Genomic DNA, 18,499 nt, shown 5'->3' with positions numbered 1-18,499 from the left:
TTGATAACGTTTAGAGTTCAGGTATCATTTTGAAAGTCACTAAATTGTCCAGACACCGTTGGTGAATTTTTCCCACAATCATAATGTAAAAATCAATTCTGGATCAAATCCCCCAACAAACACAATCGTCGCCGGAAAATCAACCCCCGAAATATCCACCGCGTTCGGCCCGAATACATTGACCACCGGGTGGTCCCGATCCGACCCCTCCGGCAAAAACGCCTTCCACATCCAGCCTGTCCGCTCTATGTTGACCAGCGGCACCCTCGTCAATCTCGTCTCCGATTCCGTCCGCTCCTCTCCACCGAAAAACAGCTGTATCGCCAACATTCCGACCACCTTCAGCTCCCGAAACTCGTGCCTGCTCGCTCCGATCGCCACGTGGTGCGCTATGTTCCCGCCGGCGCTGTCCCCGGCCAGAAAACACTGCCCGAGATTCGAGCCCTCGAACAAGCTACTTTGACTGTCTTCGATGAACTTGAGGACTTCGAAACCATCGTCGTACTGGCACGGATATCGATGCTCCGGCGCGAGGCTGTAGTTGACGGAGACGACGACGGCGGGGAGCTCGCGAGCGAGGCGTTGACAGAAGTCGTCGTAGGGTTCAAGAGAGAGAGAGGGAGGACTAAGGAGAGATGTTCAAGAAGGGAGTGGAAGCTCGGTCGCACCAGAGGCTGTCAGGGGCTGACAGGAAGAAGCTCAAGAGGACCGTCAAGGAAAGATTTCCCAGAGCTTCCGACACCGATGTTGATGCTTTACTCCCTCCCAAGGTACCTATCTTACCACTTTTTCCTTCTGAATCATTATGCTTCATTGGTTATGCCCTTGCTTTTTTTCATTTCCCAGCTGCGAATGGTTTCACTCTGATTCTGCGTTTCATTCCAGGAAGCCGTATATGTGTGTTATATTCATCTCTTGCAAAATTTCATGATCTTTAACTTGCGATTAGTTTGCTGCCAATTTGTTTACGCTGTTACTTGGGTTTTTACCACACTTTTTTATCCTCGATGATTCTCCGTTTTGTATGCTTGTCATTGGAATAATTCTTGTACTATTTTCCAACTAGATAGTGTCAATTTCAATCAGGTTGCACCAAAATACAGAAGAAATAAGTTGGACAAGTTTTGGTATAGGATTTATTTATTTTGGAATGGTTGGAACTGGCATCATATGATGTTAGTTACTCACTACTGTATATTTTGTATTGAATTAATCTCTAGGTGGAGATAAAGGTTTCAAAGTATCAAAATTGAGTCCTTGTATATGGCATAGAGGGAGGCTTTCCTATGTTTTTTGATATTGATGGGCGTGGCAAAGAAATTTTTTCCCACAGGTATCATGTCCTTGTTTCCATCTCTTGTCCTTATTTGTTCTTGCATGTCTTGCATGTTTTTTTTTTTTTCCTTCTTTGTTTCCCTTTTTTCTAGTATGTGGTCTGCCACACTTTACTAGTTAGTTATTTTGAATGAAGTTGGTCTTAGCTTGACCTTAAAGGGTCTCAAGACTATTTGAGAGCAACAGAAATGATGGGTTAATATAACATAGGCATTAATCTCACTTCCTGCTTTGGGTCAATGAAAATATGAAGAAGCTCTGCTACCATATCTGCAGGTTATTCATAGCTTTGTTTTTTTTTTTTTTTTTGGCATTGAAACAAAGCAACGAAACAACCGAACAAAAACGAAAATAAGCAAAGAAACTAAAAAACACAGAAAACTGAAACTCCAGCAGAGACTTCAGTGGGGAGGACCCGCTGCATCAAAGAGAAGAATTCGCATTAGGGAGGGGGGAGGATTGGACACCCAGTCATCCGTGCACACCCTGCGAGATGCCAGAGCCGCAATAGAGTCCGCAGCACAATTAGCATGTCTACTGGTCCAAAGCCAGTTAACACGATCGAAGTGGCCAGCCATAGCTCGAATCCGAGAGACGATTTGAGTTGCAGACCAATCAATCGAAGAAAGAGGGTTTAACAAATGTGAAATCAAAACCAAGGAGTCTGATTCCAACTGAAAAGAAGAAAGGGAGAGGGATGAGGCAAGAGAGAGACCAAGGACAATAGCCATGGCTTCTGCTGCCAGAGAGGACATCGCATGTGATGATTTGGCTAACCCCCCAAGAACAGCACCCTTAGAATCACGAATCAGGGTACCCAGACCACAAGATAAGGAATCCGCATTCCAAGCCGCATCAGTGTTTATCTTGAACATACCAACGGGAGGGGGTTTCCAAATTGCCGAAACAGATGATTCAGAGGAGGAGGATCTCACATCACCACGAATGGAGAGGCATTTGGGGATCGATAGAAATTCCATGGAAGCAGAGAAGGCTCGAGAAGCAGTAAGAATAGAATCCGAGGTATCATGGTTGAATACACAATTGCACCTATGTTTCCAAATAGACCACAGTAAGAACAACACATGAGTTTGGGAAACCAGATCAGGTAGAGATGATGACGAATCCGGGGAGAAGATCGCGGAAATCCAAATATCAAGAGAAGTCACGGCTTGGGGGTCAATCCTGTAAGAGAGGGGATGGCAGAACCACGTTCTTCTTGCCCAAGGGCATAATAAAAGAACATGTTCAATTGTTTCAGGATGAGCCTCACAGAAGGTGCAGAGTGGGGAAGATGCAAGGTGCCTTTGATGTCTGTTGTGGTTTGTTGCTAAAGCACCCGAAAGAGCTCGCCATAGGAAGTGTTTGATTCTTGGTGTAACCTTAAGATTCCAGAGCCAATTCCAAGTGCTTGAGGGGATTGAGTGCGACCTGTGAGGATGAACAACAAGTGAGGGCATGGAGTCTTTGATTTTTGCTTCATAACCCGTCCTAACGGAGTAAATGCCCGATGAGGTTGGCGGCCAAAGAATAGAGTCTTCATCTTCCGGATTTCCGAAAGGGGTAGCGTTAATAGCTCTGATAGCATCCACTGAGAGGAAAGGAGAGACCGCATCCAGATTCCATGTGTGATTCAGAGAGTCGACAAACAAACTGACCGGGGTTTCCGGGGTGTTGAGAGGCATAAAGTCTTTCAAATTGCAAGACGGTAGTCGGGGGATCCAATTGTCTCTCCAGAAATCAATAGAAAGACCAGATCCAACCTGCCAAATACAACCATCCGAGAGAATATGCCTGGCATCCAAAATGCTGGCCCAAGCCCAAGATGGTGAGGATCCCCGAGTTGCTTCAAAGAAGGTGCAGGAGGGGAAGTAACGACTCTTCAGAACACGGACCCAGAGTGCATTGGGATTGGCAAGGATTCTCCAACCCTGTTTGGCAAGAAGGGCATAATTGAAAGATTCAATACTACGAAAACCCATACCTCCACAAGATTTAGGCAACCCCAGAGAAGACCAATTTTTCCAGTGTATACCCGTAGTGGTGTCATTTCCCCACCAGAAATTTGCAAGCGCAGAGTTGATTTGGTTGCAGAGAGAAGAAGGGAATTTGAAGATCGACATTGGGTAGGCAGGGATTGCCATTGCCACTGATTTGATCATGATTTCTTTTCCAGCTTGGGATAAAGTGGAAGTATTCCACCCCGAAATTTTCTTTTCGATGTGCTCTTTAACATAAGCCAAAGCCGAAACTTTTGATCGGCCCCAGATGGTCGGCAGACCAAGATAAAAGCCCGGATTCAAAACTGGTTGCATACCCAACACCATGCTGATGAGGTTAACAATTTCTGGAGTGGTGTTGGGACTAAAGAAGAGAGAAGATTTGTGGAGATTAATGGATTGACCAGAGGCACTACAATAGTGATGCAAAGTATCGGAGAGTACTTCGCAATTGTACAGTGTAGCTTTGAGGAAAAAGATGGAATCATCTGCAAAGAAAAGATGACTAACCATTGGACCATTCGAGCTCAATTTAACAGCATCCAGTAAGTTAGCGTCACATATTTTCCGGATCATGGTAGATAAAACATCATTGATAAAAAGGAAGAGGAAAGGGGAGAGAGGATCTCCCTGCCTGAGACCACGGGTTGGTTTGAATTTGTGACCAGGAGCTCCGTTGACAATAATAGCCATTGAGACAGAGGTAACACAAGACATTACCAATCTCACCCAATTTTGGTGGAATCCCATCTTCAGAAGAACCAGCTCCAAAAACTTCCAGTCCACACGATCATAGGCCTTGTTCATGTCCAGTTTAATTGCAAATTCCCCGACTGAACCTGACTTGAGTAACTTGAGGTGGTGAAACATTTCATGGGCCACCAAAATGTTGTCCTGAATCTGTCTACCAGAGACAAAAGCAGACTGATTCTCAGAAATTAGGGATGGCATAAAAGGCCGTAATCTGGTAGAAATGATCTTCGTCAGGATCTTGTAAGCAAAGTTGCAGAGAGCAATAGGGCGAAAATGGGAAGCTTGCTGAGGGGTTTCCACCTTTGGAATCAAAGCAATGAAGGTAGCATTGAACTGGTTCAAGACAGAGGCAGAAGCAAAGGAATGAGACGTTGCTTCAAAAACAACTTTTTTGACAATTTCCCAATAAGATTGGTAGAAGGTACCAGGGAAGCCATCGGGGCCCGGTGCTTTAAGTGCACCCATGTCAAAAACTGCATCCCTTACTTCTGCAATGGTAATTTCGGACAACAGAGCATTGTTCATATCGGAGGTTACCACCGGGTCAACAAAATCCAGAACAGTTTGCACGTGGTCAGTTGGAGAAGAAACATACATGTCACGAAAGAAGTTATTGAGATGATCAACAATATCTCTCTCATTTGTTAACCAGTGGCCAAAATCGTTTTGGAGTCTCAGAATCTTATTTCTTCGACGACGCAGAATTGTTGCTTGGTGGAAGAAACGGGTGTTGAGGTCGCCATGGGCTAGCCACGAGACTCGTGATCTCTGTTTCCAATATAATTCCTCCAAGGCCCAATGGGAAGCAATTTCATCAGACACAGCAGTGATTTGTTGATGGGCATCAGGAAGATCAGAGTCCAAAAGAGATTGGATTCTACTTTGGCCATCAGATGCAAGTTTGCCAAAATTGGGAAAGGTATTTTTTGCCCAAGAGGATAGAGAAGTTTGGCACTCATTGAGATTTGAAACCCAGTTTGTAGCCTGAGATGGGGAGGAAGAGTTCTGCCAGTTGGCTTGGACAATCTGAGTGCTAGTTGGATGTGTGGTCCACAAGTGTTCGAACCGGAAGATAGGCGGAGTCAGACGCTCTGTGGGTTTAGTGTCCAGCATGATTGGGCGATGATCAGAACCAAGTAAAGGAAGGTGAAAAACCTGGGAAGTCGGCTGATTTGCAATCCAAGCATTGTTGCCAAAGGCGCGGTCCAACCTCTCCTTGATAACGACCTTGCCATGTTGGAAGCAGTACCAGGTGTAATCTGGCCCTTGAAAAAGAAGATCCATTAGGTGGGCATGGTTCAGGAAGTTTTTAAACAGATTAATCCTCCACCGAGGCTGAGGAAGGCCACCCCATTTTTCATGCAGCCACATGATTTCGTTAAAATCCCCCAAGCACAACCAATGTAAAACATGAGGGGAGAAGACAGTGTACAAAGAACGCCAGAAGACCGATTTTTGATTAACATGGGGGTTCCCATACAACCAAGACACATTACAATGGAAATTTTCAGAAATAAAATACAGACTAGTATTAATATAATTAACCGTGCCGATAATACTGGAGACTTGGACCGAGTTGTCCCAAAAGAGAGCAAGACCACCACCCCCATTGTCAGTAGGATCAACGACAAAGTAATGGTCAAAACAAAGTTGACGCATCCAAAACTTGAGCACTGACTCTTGCTGACGAGTCTCCATAAGAAAAAGCATAGAGGGGCTATGACGTTTAACCAAACGTCGGAGAGACTTTCCAGTCAGGGCCGCCCCCAGACCCTGACAATTCCACGATAATAGCCTCATGATGGGCCCGTGGCTGCATCAGGCCAGCCACCGGTGCCTTGATCCCCCGGAGGATCGGGATCAGATTGAGGGTTAGAAGACATTGCAGCTTCAACAGTGAGAGTAGGAGTTGCAGAGACATGAATGGAGTTGACCACCTCTTCCAAAGCAAGGACAGGTGGGGGTAATATTTGTCCATCTTGCACATCGGTAGAAAGAATGTAAGTCTGGGCCGGAAATTGATCCAGAGGGGAGGTGAGAGGGACTCCATCAAGAGCAGAGCTAATAGGTGGAGTGTTGTGATTGAGAGACTGATAGCTTGATAAGTTGAGATCCCATGGGAGTCCAGTAGAAAGAGAGTTTTCTGCAAGAATTTGATGAACAGCAGAAACACCCTCAGCAGTAGCAAGGGCTTCCCTGAGAATAGTGTCCCTCTGAACTGGGGGTAATGGTGACACAGGGGTTGTCTTCCGACGACTACCGCGACCACCTCCTCTAGCACCCCGACCCCGGGGCCTAGTCCTACCAGAGGAGTGGGATTTTCCCAGTGGAGTAGAGCCCGTTAGAGCCTGATTAGTGAAGTTACTATCCGAAGTAGGGGCAAGAGAGAGCTGCGGATCAAGGGAGGCAATGGATCTGATCCTTGGTTTCTTCACTTTCAGATCAGATGAGGAAGGAGTGTCATCGGCAATGCGCTTTAGGCGTAACTGGTCCAAGAATTTTGCAACCCCTGAAATGGTATTATCCTCCGATGGTGATTCAGGAAAAGTGGGGTAGGTAGAGGCAGAGGAGCATGGATTTGCACCGAAATCGGAGCCACCAAAGCTTCCAGAGAATCCTTTGCATAGGACTGAGAGTTTGGTGTGGGAGGTAGTTGAGAAGGTGAGTAAAGGGTATGAAGTGGGGTTTGGGTATGATTGAAAGGATAAGGTTGTAGTGGTGTAGGGATCGGAACAAAGTCACTAAGAGAGTTGTCAAAAAAGAACTGAGTGTGGCCCAAATTTATTTCCCCCGAAAGGCCCAAGGTTGGGTATAGAGTTTGGTCAGATCCAATGGGCAAACACGGCTCTGCAAAATCAACATTATTCACAACTAAATCCTCCGCCGGAAACAACTTTGCCTTTCCTTTATCCCGGGGGCCGGAAGAGGAAGAGGCGACAAAGGTGGTTGGAGGCAAATCAGGTGTGGGGGCGTCCCTCACAGGTGAAGGGGACTTCTCAGATAAGACCAGAGTGGAACGGTACTGTGGTGGACCCCGGAAAAATGTCTGACTCGCAGCTTGAAGAAGGGGTTGGGTAGATGGGTTTGAGGCAGAATACTGTTGGCTATTTTGTCGAGATTGGAAGCATTGTCTCTGGAATCTATCCCAACCTCGCTCTCCATCAGGTTGGGGGCCCGAAGTAAGACGTCTAGCCGCAGGAGTAATCATCCAAACTCCCAGTCTCTCAGCTCTTGGGGACCGAGGTTGATTGCAAAAACGTTCACTATGACTGAGGCGGCCACAGTTATAGCAGAAGAGAGAAATCCTCTCATATCTAAACTCCACCCACAATGGAGGGTTAGATCCGCACCTGATCCAGACACCCGGAACCAGTGGGTGTTGGGTATTGATGTTCACTCGGACTCGGACAAAACCCCTCCAACCATTGACCGTGTTGGAATTCTCCACCGAAAGAACGGTACCGGCAACAGCACCCAGCAGATGAGCATTGGCATGAGTCATCTGACCTCGCGGAAGACCATGGGCTTGGATCCAGATAGCCAGCTGGTGGACCGGAACATCCTCTAGTCTATCATCAAGGGGCCAAATGTTGATGCAGATTGTATGTCCCATAACAGACCAGGGACCACGATTAAGGATTTGCTGTCCAGTTTCCCACTCCATTAGAGTAATGGTGAAGGTACGGTGGTCACGGATAGCCTCGATATGAACCTCGCCAAACTCAGACCAGGCTCGAGTGAGGATGCGGATCACAGCCGCAACATTGAGAAATTTGTCAGCTATCAGAAAGCCGAGAAGAGTAAGAGGTTGATCAGCATGAGGGTCAGGTTGATTGAGGTCCAGAACCTGATCAGCATTCAGCAGGATTTGGTTTGGCCAGATTTGGATTATCTGGGTTTGGGTTTGGATTGCCAAAGTGATCTGGTTCCATGGAATGGTGTGATATTTGTGAGATCTTAAGAGGGAACAGATGGAATAGGTTTTGTGGCGAAGTAAACTGGCTGTGCCTTGACCGGATGAGGTATATTTTTGCAGGTTGTGACAAACGAGATCTATCCCTTAAATAGGGGAGCAAATCCTGATGGGTAGAGAACATTAAGTGAAGTGAGAAGATAAAGGTGGAAGGATGATTATGCCTGGAGAATGGATCTTCGAGCAGATTGTGCCGAAGTAAAGGCAATTGTGTACTTGGACTGAAAATTGAAGAGCGTTGGTTCATCTTGTAGGGGACAGATGGTAAGTGATGAATAAAGACTTGAAATGATAGTCTGCAAACAGAGAATTTGCAGAGGAATTGAAAGCTAAATGGAGAAAAATCTGGGTATTGACATGACCTGAAAAACAGAGGAAAAAAGCGAGTGGTGGATCTCTTAGTATTGAAGCCGGATTTCAGGATTGAAAGATCTCATGCATTGAGGCTGGGTGACAGGAGGAGATCTGTGTTACAGAGTGAGATCTGGGAAAGATTGAGATAGGGACGCAAAGGTATTATGGTGGAGAGAGAAAGCAGAAGATGAACTGATTTGTGGGTGGTAGTAGTAGATCATAGAGAAGAAATGGCGGATTTGATTGATAGGACCGATAACAAACTCCGAGTTTTGCAATTAAGCTCGGTGGTCGGAAAGAAAAATTCCGGGAAGTCCACTGTTACGTGGGGAGTCTCTAAAACTTAGAGAGAGACGCTCTCAACCTTAGTGAGAGGAACTAGCCTTGGACCATATGGCTATTGGTTAGAGGGTTTTTATTCACAGCTTTGTTTGGTTGATTGTTTTCCGTTTCAGTTTATGCCCTCTGGAAGGTCCCTGATATCTTACCTTCTTTCATGCTGAAAGGGGGAGAGGTTTCTCAATATGTTATTGGAGGGGCGGATTTGATGTTTCCTGGTATCAGCATACCTGCTGAAGGTCTACCACCATTTATAGCTGCGGAAGCATGGGCTGTTAAAGTTCCAGGAAATCCAGCTCCCATTGCTGTAAGCTTCTGTGCGAATAGTATATGCTACGTTTTGAGACAACCGTTGGTTCATCTATTTATGTAACTAAAGTTAGGTCATAATCTTCTCATTGGTGAATATCTTTACAGGTGGGAACTACTGGTATGATCTTCACTGAAGCATTAAAAGCTAGGTTGCGTGGAAAAGCCTTAAAAATTGCTCACTATTATGGTGACTTACTTTGGCAAGTATCTGTGGGAATTGACATAGAGATATGAATCTTATGATTGACACATAGAAAACCTCTGTTGGTTAACATTGTTGTGGAATTTTTTTTTTTTTTTTTTTTGGAGAATCTGTTGTGGGCCCCAGCTGACTTGGATCGCATTGACCGACTGGTAAAGTCTGAAGACCGGAGTCTCCTCCTGCTAAAAGTCTTCACGATCTAGATCTATCCTCACCCATTTCTTTCAGCCAGTCTCTCTAATCTCACTAAATCTACACTTGTCGATCTTAGTCTGGTCCTTGCTTGCTTCTCGATCTTGTTATATTTTCTGTTCAAGACTTCAAGTTGCTGCTACAGTGCTACGTGATTCCCATATTTGAACACTGAACCGCAACTTCAAATTGACCCCAAACTCAGGTTCAAGCTCCATTAAATACGTTGTTTTGCTATAATATTTGGTGTTTTTTTTTTCCCTAGTATTTAAGCAGATCTGCTGATGATTTGTTGTAAAAGAGGCTTTAATGCCAATTGTTTATGAATTTCTATTCAAAATTACTTTGTGATCAAATTAATTTCCCACCAAAAAGCAAAGCAACTAATGTTTATCGCTTCATACTGGATTCGTTTATTAAAATGAATGTTCATATATAGTGGATTTACAAGGAAATCCGTAATCATTTCTATTTTCTATGCCACAGGACAGTAGGTTCAATTGGAAATGAGCACAGAGAGCTCTTCACCTCCTCGGTGGAAATATGATGTCTTTTTGAGTTTTAGAGGCGTGGATACTCGAAAGGCTTTTACAGACCATTTATACACTGCATTGGACCATCAAGGAATCACAACTTTCAGGGATGATCCTGAACTTCACAAAGGGGAAGCTATTTCTCCAGCACTTTCTGCTGCAATTGAAGAATCAAGATTTGCCCTCATTGTTCTCTCACAAAATTATGCATCGTCAACGTGGTGCTTAGATGAACTTGTAAGAATTATTGAATGCATGAAAGTAAGAGAAACAGTGCTGCCAATATTCTATTACGTTGATCCCTCTGATGTACGAAAGCAAACAGGGAGTTTTGGAGAAGCCTTTGCTAATCATGAAGAAAGGTTTAGGGATGACAAAGAAAAAGTGCGAAGGTGGAGATATGCTTTAACTGAAGTGGCAAGTTTCTCTGGGTGGAATTCAAAGGAATGGTATACATATACTCTTTTCTTTAATATACATATAGTTGATTGTTTGCGCTCTTCATTAGGTTATCACAAATAATATAGGCAGATAATCAATTAAGCTTATGAGGCTTTTTAAGTGTCATTACAAGAATATGAAAGAAATCAAGTCCAATGCAGAGACATTTTCATTAACTAAATCTTCATATCAATAACCTGATGAGTTTTGTCTATTCTGTGTTGTAGGTATGAATCAAAGCTCATTAGAGATATTGTTGAAGTAATATGGACAAAACTGCAACCTACATCATTCAGTTATGCAGAAAATCTAGTTGGAATTTACTCAAGATTGCAGCCAGTCAATTTGCTTTTAGGTGCAGGGGTGGATGACGTCCGCTTCATTGGGATATGGGGAATGGGCGGGATTGGTAAGACAACTATGGTAAGAGCGGTGTATGAGAGAATCTCTTGTCAATTTGAATTTAGTTTCCTTCTTACCGATGTTAGAGACTCTGTTGAAAAAAGTGGTCTACTTAATCTACAAAAGCAACTTCTCTCTGGGATTTGGACAAAAAAGGCAGACATATCAGACCTTCATGAAGGAGCCACCATAATAAGGAGGTTGTTAGGTCACAAAAAAGTTCTTCTCATTCTTGATGATGTGACCCATTTAAGCCATTTGAAATATTTGGCAGGAAACCAAGAGTGGTTTGGTTCAGGGAGTAGAGTTCTCATCACAACTAGAAATGAGCATTTATTGATCGAACATGGAGTGGAGAGAAGATTGAAGGTTGAGGGATTTGATGATGAGGATTCTCTTCATCTTTTCAGCTGGAAAGCATTCAAAAGAGGTTACCCTGAAGAAGATTTTCTTGATTTGTCTAAATCTGTCATAAATTATGCCAAAGGTCTCCCTTTAGCTCTTGAAGTACTGGGCTCTTTTTTGCATGGAAGAGATCTAAGTGAATGGAATAGTGCATTGAGAAAACTAGGAAGAGTTTGTAACATAGAAATTTTTGATATACTCAAAACAAGTTATGATGGTCTAGATGATGAAGAGAAGAAAATATTCCTAGACATTTCATGCTTCTTTTGTGGAGAGGACAAAGATAGAGTAACAGAAGTACTGATCAGTTGCGATGTTTCTGCGATTATTGGAATAAAAGTTCTTAGTGAAAGATCTCTCTTGACTGTTTTACATGGAAGACTACGGATGCACAATTTGATCCAAGAAATGGGTTGGGAAATTGTCCGCCGGGAATCTCCTGATGAGCCAGGCAGGCGCAGTAGGTTATGGCTTCCTCAAGACGTCAAACATGTCGTGACCAAAAATACTGTAAGAGATTTAGTACAAGAACAATTTTAGTTATTATTGGCTAATGACAAGTTAGTCTGATATTATCAATTTCTTAGACCTAATATTTTATATTGGTGATGTTTAATAGGGAACAGAGCAATAGAAGGCATTGTTCTGGACTCAACTGAGCTCGGAGTAAAGGTGGAGGTGAATGCTAAATCCTTTTCAATGATGAACAGATTGAGATACCTTGTCATTAAGAATGGGAACCTATCGAATGGGCTTGAATGTCTTCCTAATAGTTTACGGATTCTTAAATGGACCGGGTATCCCTCGAAATCTCTCCCATCACATTTCAACCTTGAGAAGCTACTAGAACTTGAAATGTGCCATAGTTGCATTGAACATTTTCCTTTGGAAATAGAGGTATCAAGTACTTGCATAATATTTGATTACTTACAGAAGAAATTGTTGAATATAAAAGCTAATTTTCTTATGCTTTTACCTGACAGCCTTTATACAATTTGAATACTATTAAACTCAGCGACTCTTTGAATCTTGTCAACACCCCAAACTTTAAAGGTATGCCACATCTTGAAGTTCTGTTTCTAGACGGTTGTACAAGAATATATGAGGTTGACCTAGGAGTTGAAATGCTTGAAAAACTTACGATGCTGAACTTAAAAGATTGCAAGAATCTCGTGCATTTTGCAAGCAGTGTACGTGCCTTAAAATCTCTCAAAGTTCTTATCTTTCTGGTTGCTCAAAGCTTAAAAAACTATCGAATGACATGGGTCATTTAGAAAGTTTGGTCGAGGTTGATGCGAGTAGAACTTCTATACGAGAACTACCTTGCTCTATTGGAATGCTTGAAGGACTTGTTTGTATGTTGTTGAGAGATTGCAAACATCTGGTGTGTCTTCCAAGCAGTTTAGGTGGCTTAAAATGTCTCAAAGATCTCAGTCTTTCTGGTTGCTTAAAGCTTGCCAAATTGCCAAATGAATTGGGTCATATTGCCAGTTTAAAGAGGCTTCATGTGAGTGTAACTTCTGTACGAGAACTACCTTGCTCTATTGGCATGCTTGAAGGACTTGTTTCTATGTCCTTGAGAGACTGCAAACATCTTGTGTGTCTTCCAAGCAGTGTACGTGGCTTAAAATCTCTCACAGATCTCAATCTTTCTGGTTGCTCAAAGCTTGATAAATTGCCAGATGAGTTGGGTCTTGTTGCCTGTTTGGAGAAGCTTGATGTGAGTGGAAGTGGCATAACAGAAGTGCCCTCCTTTATTGGTCTTTTGAAAAACATCAAAGAATTATCTCTTGGTGGATGTAAAGGACAGTCACCTAAATCATGGAATATGATGTTCAACCCTTTTTAGTTATTGCAAAAAAGAAGTCGCATTCCGGTAGGATTGTCGTTGGCTAGTTTGTTTGGTGTGCATTCATTAACCAAATTGGATGTAAGTGACTGCAATCTTTCTGAAATCCCTAGTGATTTTGGATGCTTGTCCTTGTTAACAGTGTTAGATTTGAGCAAAAATGAATTTGTTAGAATACCTGAGAGCATCGGACAACTCTCTAGACTTGAATATCTTCACTTGGATTGGTGCCACAAGCTTCAGACATTGCCAGAGCTTCCAACTCGTTTATGGGTAAACATCAGCAACTGCATTTCATTAAACACATTGTCCAATCAAATAGGAAAATTGATGGGTGTTAACTGTTTCAAAATGGTGGAGAATGAAAGCTGTAAGAGTACAACACTTTCATTGCTGACACGCTACCTGAAGTTTCAACCTCGGGTTCTTCCAAATATTCTCCCCCTTATTTTAACTTTGTTGGTCCTGGAAATGAAATACCAGAGTGGTACAATTACCAAAGTGTGGGGTCTTTGATAACTGTAGAGCTGCATCCAGGTTGGTGTACTAACAAGTGCATGGGATTCGCCTGGTGTGTCGTTTTTAGACTTCTCAAACCACTCTCGCCTTTGGTTCGCTGGTCCATTAATTGCGATTTGACGGTCAATAAACAATTGCGTCCTAACATTAGTCTATGGTTGGGGGGAAAGTGGGGTGAACCAGTAGTCGATCACATTTGGTTCTTCTGTGCGCACCGTGATGAATACTCTCATCAACATGAGTGGCAGGATATCTACTATCAGCTTGAATTCTCATTTAAACTCACCATGGACGAGGAGGACGGGGATGCAGTGGAAATTCCGCAAGTGAAGAAGTGTGGGGTCCGTGTGATATATGAGGAAGATGTGGAGGAGCTTTGGCAAACATTGTCAAAGCAGAGCAATACCAAGCGATGCCTTCAACACTATGATGATGATGATGCAGCATCTATGACCAGTCAGGAAGAGGAAGAAGAACCTCCTCCAAAAAGATTTAAACGACTCAAGCTTGACGGTGCAGGACCTAGTGACCAGAAACATGGTTAATGCATATTTTTGTTTGTGAAACTTTCTTCTTGTCTTCAAATGAACACATGCATTTTTGTTTGTGAAGGTTGAGGAACTTAATGATGAGGATTCTCTTCTGCTTTTCAGCCGGAAAGCATTCAAAAAAGGTTGCCCTGAAGAAGATTTTCTTGATTTGTCTAAATCTTTCATAAATTATGCCAAAGGTCTCCCTTTAGCTCTTAAAGTACTGGGCTCTTTTTTGTATGGAAGAGATCTAAGTGAATGGAACAGTGCATTGAGAAAACTAAGAACAGTTTGTAACTTGGAAATTTTTGACATACTTAAGACTAGCTACGATGGTCTAGATGATGAAGAGAAGAAAATATTCCTAGACATTTCATGCTTCTTTTGTGGAGAAGAAAAAGATCGAGTAACAAAAGTACTGATCAGTTGTGATGTTTCTGCGATTATTGGAATAAAAGTTCTTACCGAAAGATCTCTCTTGACTGTTTTGCATGGAAGACTATGGATGCACGATTTGCTCCAAGAAATGGGTCGGGAAATTGTCCGCCGGGAATCTACTAATGAGCCAGGCAGGCGCAGTAGGTTATGGCTTTTTGAAGACGTCAAGCATGTCTTGACCAAAAATACTGTAAGAGATTTAGTATAAGGCAATTTTAGTTATATTTGCTAATGAAAAGGTAGTGTAATATTCTCATTTTCTTAGCCCTAATAGTTTATATTGGTGATGTTTAATAGGGAACAGAAGCAATAGAAGGCATTATTCTGGACTCAACTGAGCTTGGAGTAACGCTGAGGGTAAATGCTAAATCCTTTTTGATGATGAACAGATTGAGGTACCTTGTCATTAAGAATGGGAACCTACCGAATGGGCTTGAATGTCTTCCTGATAGTTTACGGATTCTTAACTGGACCGGGTATCCCTCGAAATCTCTCCCGTTGCATTTCAACCCTGAGAAGCTACTAGAACTTAACATGTGCCATAGTTGCATTGAACATTTTCCGTTGAAAATAGAGGTATCAAGTATTTACATAATATTTCATTACTTACAGAAGAAATTGTTGAATATAAAAGCTAATTTTCTTATGCTTTTACTTGACAGCCTTCAGACAATCTGAAAACCGTTAGACTCAGCAACTCATTGAATCTTGTCAACACCCCAAACTTTAAAGATATGCCAAATCTTGAGGTTCTGTTTCTAGATGGTTGTACAAGATTATATGAGGTTGACCCAGGAGTTGAAGTGCTTGGAAAACTTACGATGCTGAACTTAAAAGATTGCAAGAATCTCGTGCATTTTGCAAGCAGCGTGTGTGGCTTAAAATCTCTCAAAGTTCTTAATCTTTCTGGTTGCTCAAAGCTTAAAAAACTACCGAATGACATGGGTCATTTAGAAAGTTTGGTCGAGGTTGATGCAAGTGGAACTTCTATACGAGAACTACCCTGCTCTATTGGCATGCTTGAAGGACTTGTTTCTATGTCCTTGAGAGATTGCAATCATCTGGTGTGTCTTCCAAGCAGTGTAGGTGGCTTAAAAGCTCTCAAATGTCTCAATCTTTCTGGTTGCTCAAAGCTTGATAAATTGCCCGATGAGTTGGGTCTTGTTGCATGTTTGGAGAAGCTTGATGTGAGTGGAAGTGGCATAGGAGAAGTGCCCTCCTCTGTTGGTCTTTTGAAAAACCTCAAAGAATTATCTCTTCGTGGATGTAAGGGACGGTCACGTAAATCATGGAATATGATGTTCAACCGTTTTCAGTTATTCCAACAGTTATTCCGAAAAAGAAGTCACATTCCGGCAGGATTGTCGTTGCCCAGTTTGTCTGGTTTGCATTCATTAACCCACTTGGATCTAAGTGACTGCAATCTTTCTGAAATCCCCGGTGATATTGGATGCTTGTCCTTGTTAACATATTTATATATGAGCAATAATCAATTTGTTAGACTACCTGAGAGCATCGGCCAACTCTCTAGACTTGAAGTTCTTCACTTGGATTGGTGCCGCAAGCTTCAGACATTGCCAGAGCTTCGAACTGGTTTATGGGTAAACATCAGCAACTGCATTTCATTAGACACATTGTCCAATCAAATAGGAAGAGTGTCGAGTGTTAACTGTTTCAAAATGGTGGAGAATGAAAGCTGTAAGAGTACAGCACTTTCATTGCTAACACGCTACATGAAGTTTCAACATTGGACTTCTTCCGGATATACCCGTAAATTCAGTAATTTTCACTTTGTTGCTCCTGGAGATGAAATTCCAAAGTGGTACAATCACCAGAGTATGGGGTCTTTGATGACTGTAGAGTTGCATCCGGGTTGGTTTACTAACAAGTGGATCGGGTTCGCATTCTGTGTCGTTTTTAGAATCTTCAAAGCACCCCCGCCTTTGCTTTGGCGGGACACTTATTGCTCATTGAAGGCCAACGGAAAATCCTGTGGTTATGTTTCTCTAGGTTTTGGGGGAAAGTCGGGTCAACCAATGTCGGATCACATTTGGTTCGGCTGTTGGTACCGCGATCATAACTTTCATTCTCATGAGTGGCAGGATATCTACTATCAGCTTGAATTCTCATTTGAATTGGTCGATGGAGAAAAGGATATGGATTTCTTTTTTACCGAAGTCCACAGTGCAATGGATGGGGAAGTGAAGAAGTGTGGGGTCCGCATGATATATGAGGAAGATGTGGAGGAGCAGGGAAATACCAAGCGAGGCCTTCAACACTACGATGATGATGATGCAGCATCTAGTAGTACTGCAACTGGTTCAAGTCAGGAAGAGGAAGAAGAACCTCATCCAAAAAGATTTAAACGACTCGAGCTTGACGGTGCAGGACCTAGTGACCAGAAACATGATTAAAGCATTTTTTTTTTTTTTTTGTGAAAATTTCTTCTTGTCTTCGAATGAACACATGCATGTTGATGCGCTCCTTATTTTTCATTTGGTTAATTATGCCTACTGGTGTGATTGATCCTTTGCTCCATGAAGCAGCAATATTTAGTTAATCCCAAATTGTGATTTGTCTCTTTTAAAACCATTCAAGCAAAGCAAATTGGTACAGAATTAGAAATCGAAAAACAACAAGGGTCATTGTCTTGTTTCAGTAACATTAACTGATTGCAATTGCACGAAATCCCTGACTCTGTTAATAAACATAGAAGAGTCATCCAACTCAATCGCTCCGCTTTTCTTCAATCGCTCGTAGTAAGGGATCGAATCCACCGCGTTCGGCCCGAACACATTCACCACCGGGCGGTCCCGATCCGACCCCTCCGGCAAAAACGCCTTCCACATCCAGTCCGTCCGCTCTACGTTCACCAGCGGCACTCTCTTCAGTCTCGTCACCGATTCTGTCCGCTCTTCTCCGCCAAAAAACGGCTGAATCGCCAACATTCTGACCACTTTCAGATCCCGAAACTCGTGCCCGCTCGCTCTGATCGCCACGTGGTGCGCTATGTTCCCGCCGGCGCTGTCCCCGGCCAGAAAGCACTGCCCGAGATTCGCGCCCTCGAACAAGCTGCTTTGACTGTTGTCGATGAACTTGAGGACGTCGAATCCGTCGTCGTACTGGTACGGATACCGATGCTCCGGCGCGAGGCGGTAGTTGAAGGAGACGACGACGGCGGGGAGCTGGAGAGCGAGGCGTTGACAGAAGTCGTCGTAGGGTTTTGAAGTGGCGGACATGAATACAATCCCGCCGCCGTGGAAGAAGACGATGATGGGGAGCTTGGTGGTAGTCGCGGAGGTGGGAGTGTAGAGGCGGAACCAGAGGTTGCGGGAAGGGTCGGCGACGGCGACGACGTCGGAGCTCTTGAGGTTTTTGTGAGGTTTTGTTAAGGGAGAGGGTTTGTAGTCGAACAAGTTAAAGAGGTTTCTCGATATGTTATTGGAGGGGCGGATTTGATGTTTCCTGGTACCAGCATACCTGCTGCTGAAGGTCTACCATCACATGATCAACTGAATGGCATTGATAATAAGAAATGGGGCAACATGTTGATGTTGCTGATGTGCAGTCTGAACCAAGTTCTGCTTCAGTTGCACCGATTGATGCTAGGAATGAGATCGCTGAGGAAGTAACTGCAAATGTAGGTGATCTGAAGCTAACAGATGATGATTCCACCGATCAGTCAACTGGGGGGGATCAACATCCTCCTTCCACCGAGGATGTGGACATGCTTTTGGAAAAGTGTCTTTTGCAAGCATTGCATACAACTGTCAAAGACAAAGACCTTCCCATACCCGGAAGCACTCTATGGTATGGTAAAGGTATAATCTTTGTGAAAATTTGCGTGATCTGTCTCTACTCTCCCTGTGCATATACTTCATTTATAAGATCTCATGATTTTTTTTGTGGTTCTGCAGGTCAA

The 18,499-nt window shown here is 43.2% G+C and overlaps 1 protein-coding gene and 1 pseudogene across 4 annotated transcripts; both read left to right on the top strand.

Annotated features, from left to right (window-relative positions):
• The window catches only part of LOC112170331, a 45,529-nt pseudogene that overhangs the window by 23,665 nt on the left and 3,365 nt on the right, over positions 1-18,499 (top strand).
• Positions 209-17,030, top strand: LOC112173715 (TMV resistance protein N). Of its 4 annotated transcripts, XM_040509639.1 has the most exons (9): positions 209-770; positions 1,221-1,333; positions 8,871-9,061; positions 9,172-9,665; positions 9,947-10,442; positions 10,662-11,205; positions 14,222-14,767; positions 14,875-15,153; positions 15,240-17,030. In XM_040509639.1, exons 5-9 carry the CDS (start codon positions 9,967-9,969, stop codon positions 16,989-16,991), a joined length of 3,597 nt encoding a protein of 1,198 aa, XP_040365573.1. In that variant the 5' UTR covers positions 209-770; positions 1,221-1,333; positions 8,871-9,061; positions 9,172-9,665; positions 9,947-9,966; the 3' UTR covers positions 16,992-17,030. The 4 variants fall into 4 exon arrangements, with proteins under 4 accessions (XP_040365573.1, XP_040365572.1, XP_040365575.1 ...); XM_040509638.1 differs by lacking the exon at positions 14,222-14,767 and having other exon boundaries at positions 10,662-11,751; positions 15,240-17,029; XM_040509640.1 differs by lacking the exons at positions 209-770; positions 14,222-14,767 and adding an exon at positions 815-897 and having other exon boundaries at positions 10,662-11,751; positions 15,240-17,029.

This window comes from Rosa chinensis, chromosome 6 (genome assembly GCF_002994745.2).
Source record: "Rosa chinensis cultivar Old Blush chromosome 6, RchiOBHm-V2, whole genome shotgun sequence".
NCBI classification, from domain to species: Eukaryota; Viridiplantae; Streptophyta; class Magnoliopsida; order Rosales; family Rosaceae; genus Rosa; species Rosa chinensis.
This window is presented reverse-complemented; position numbering and strand designations above follow the sequence as displayed.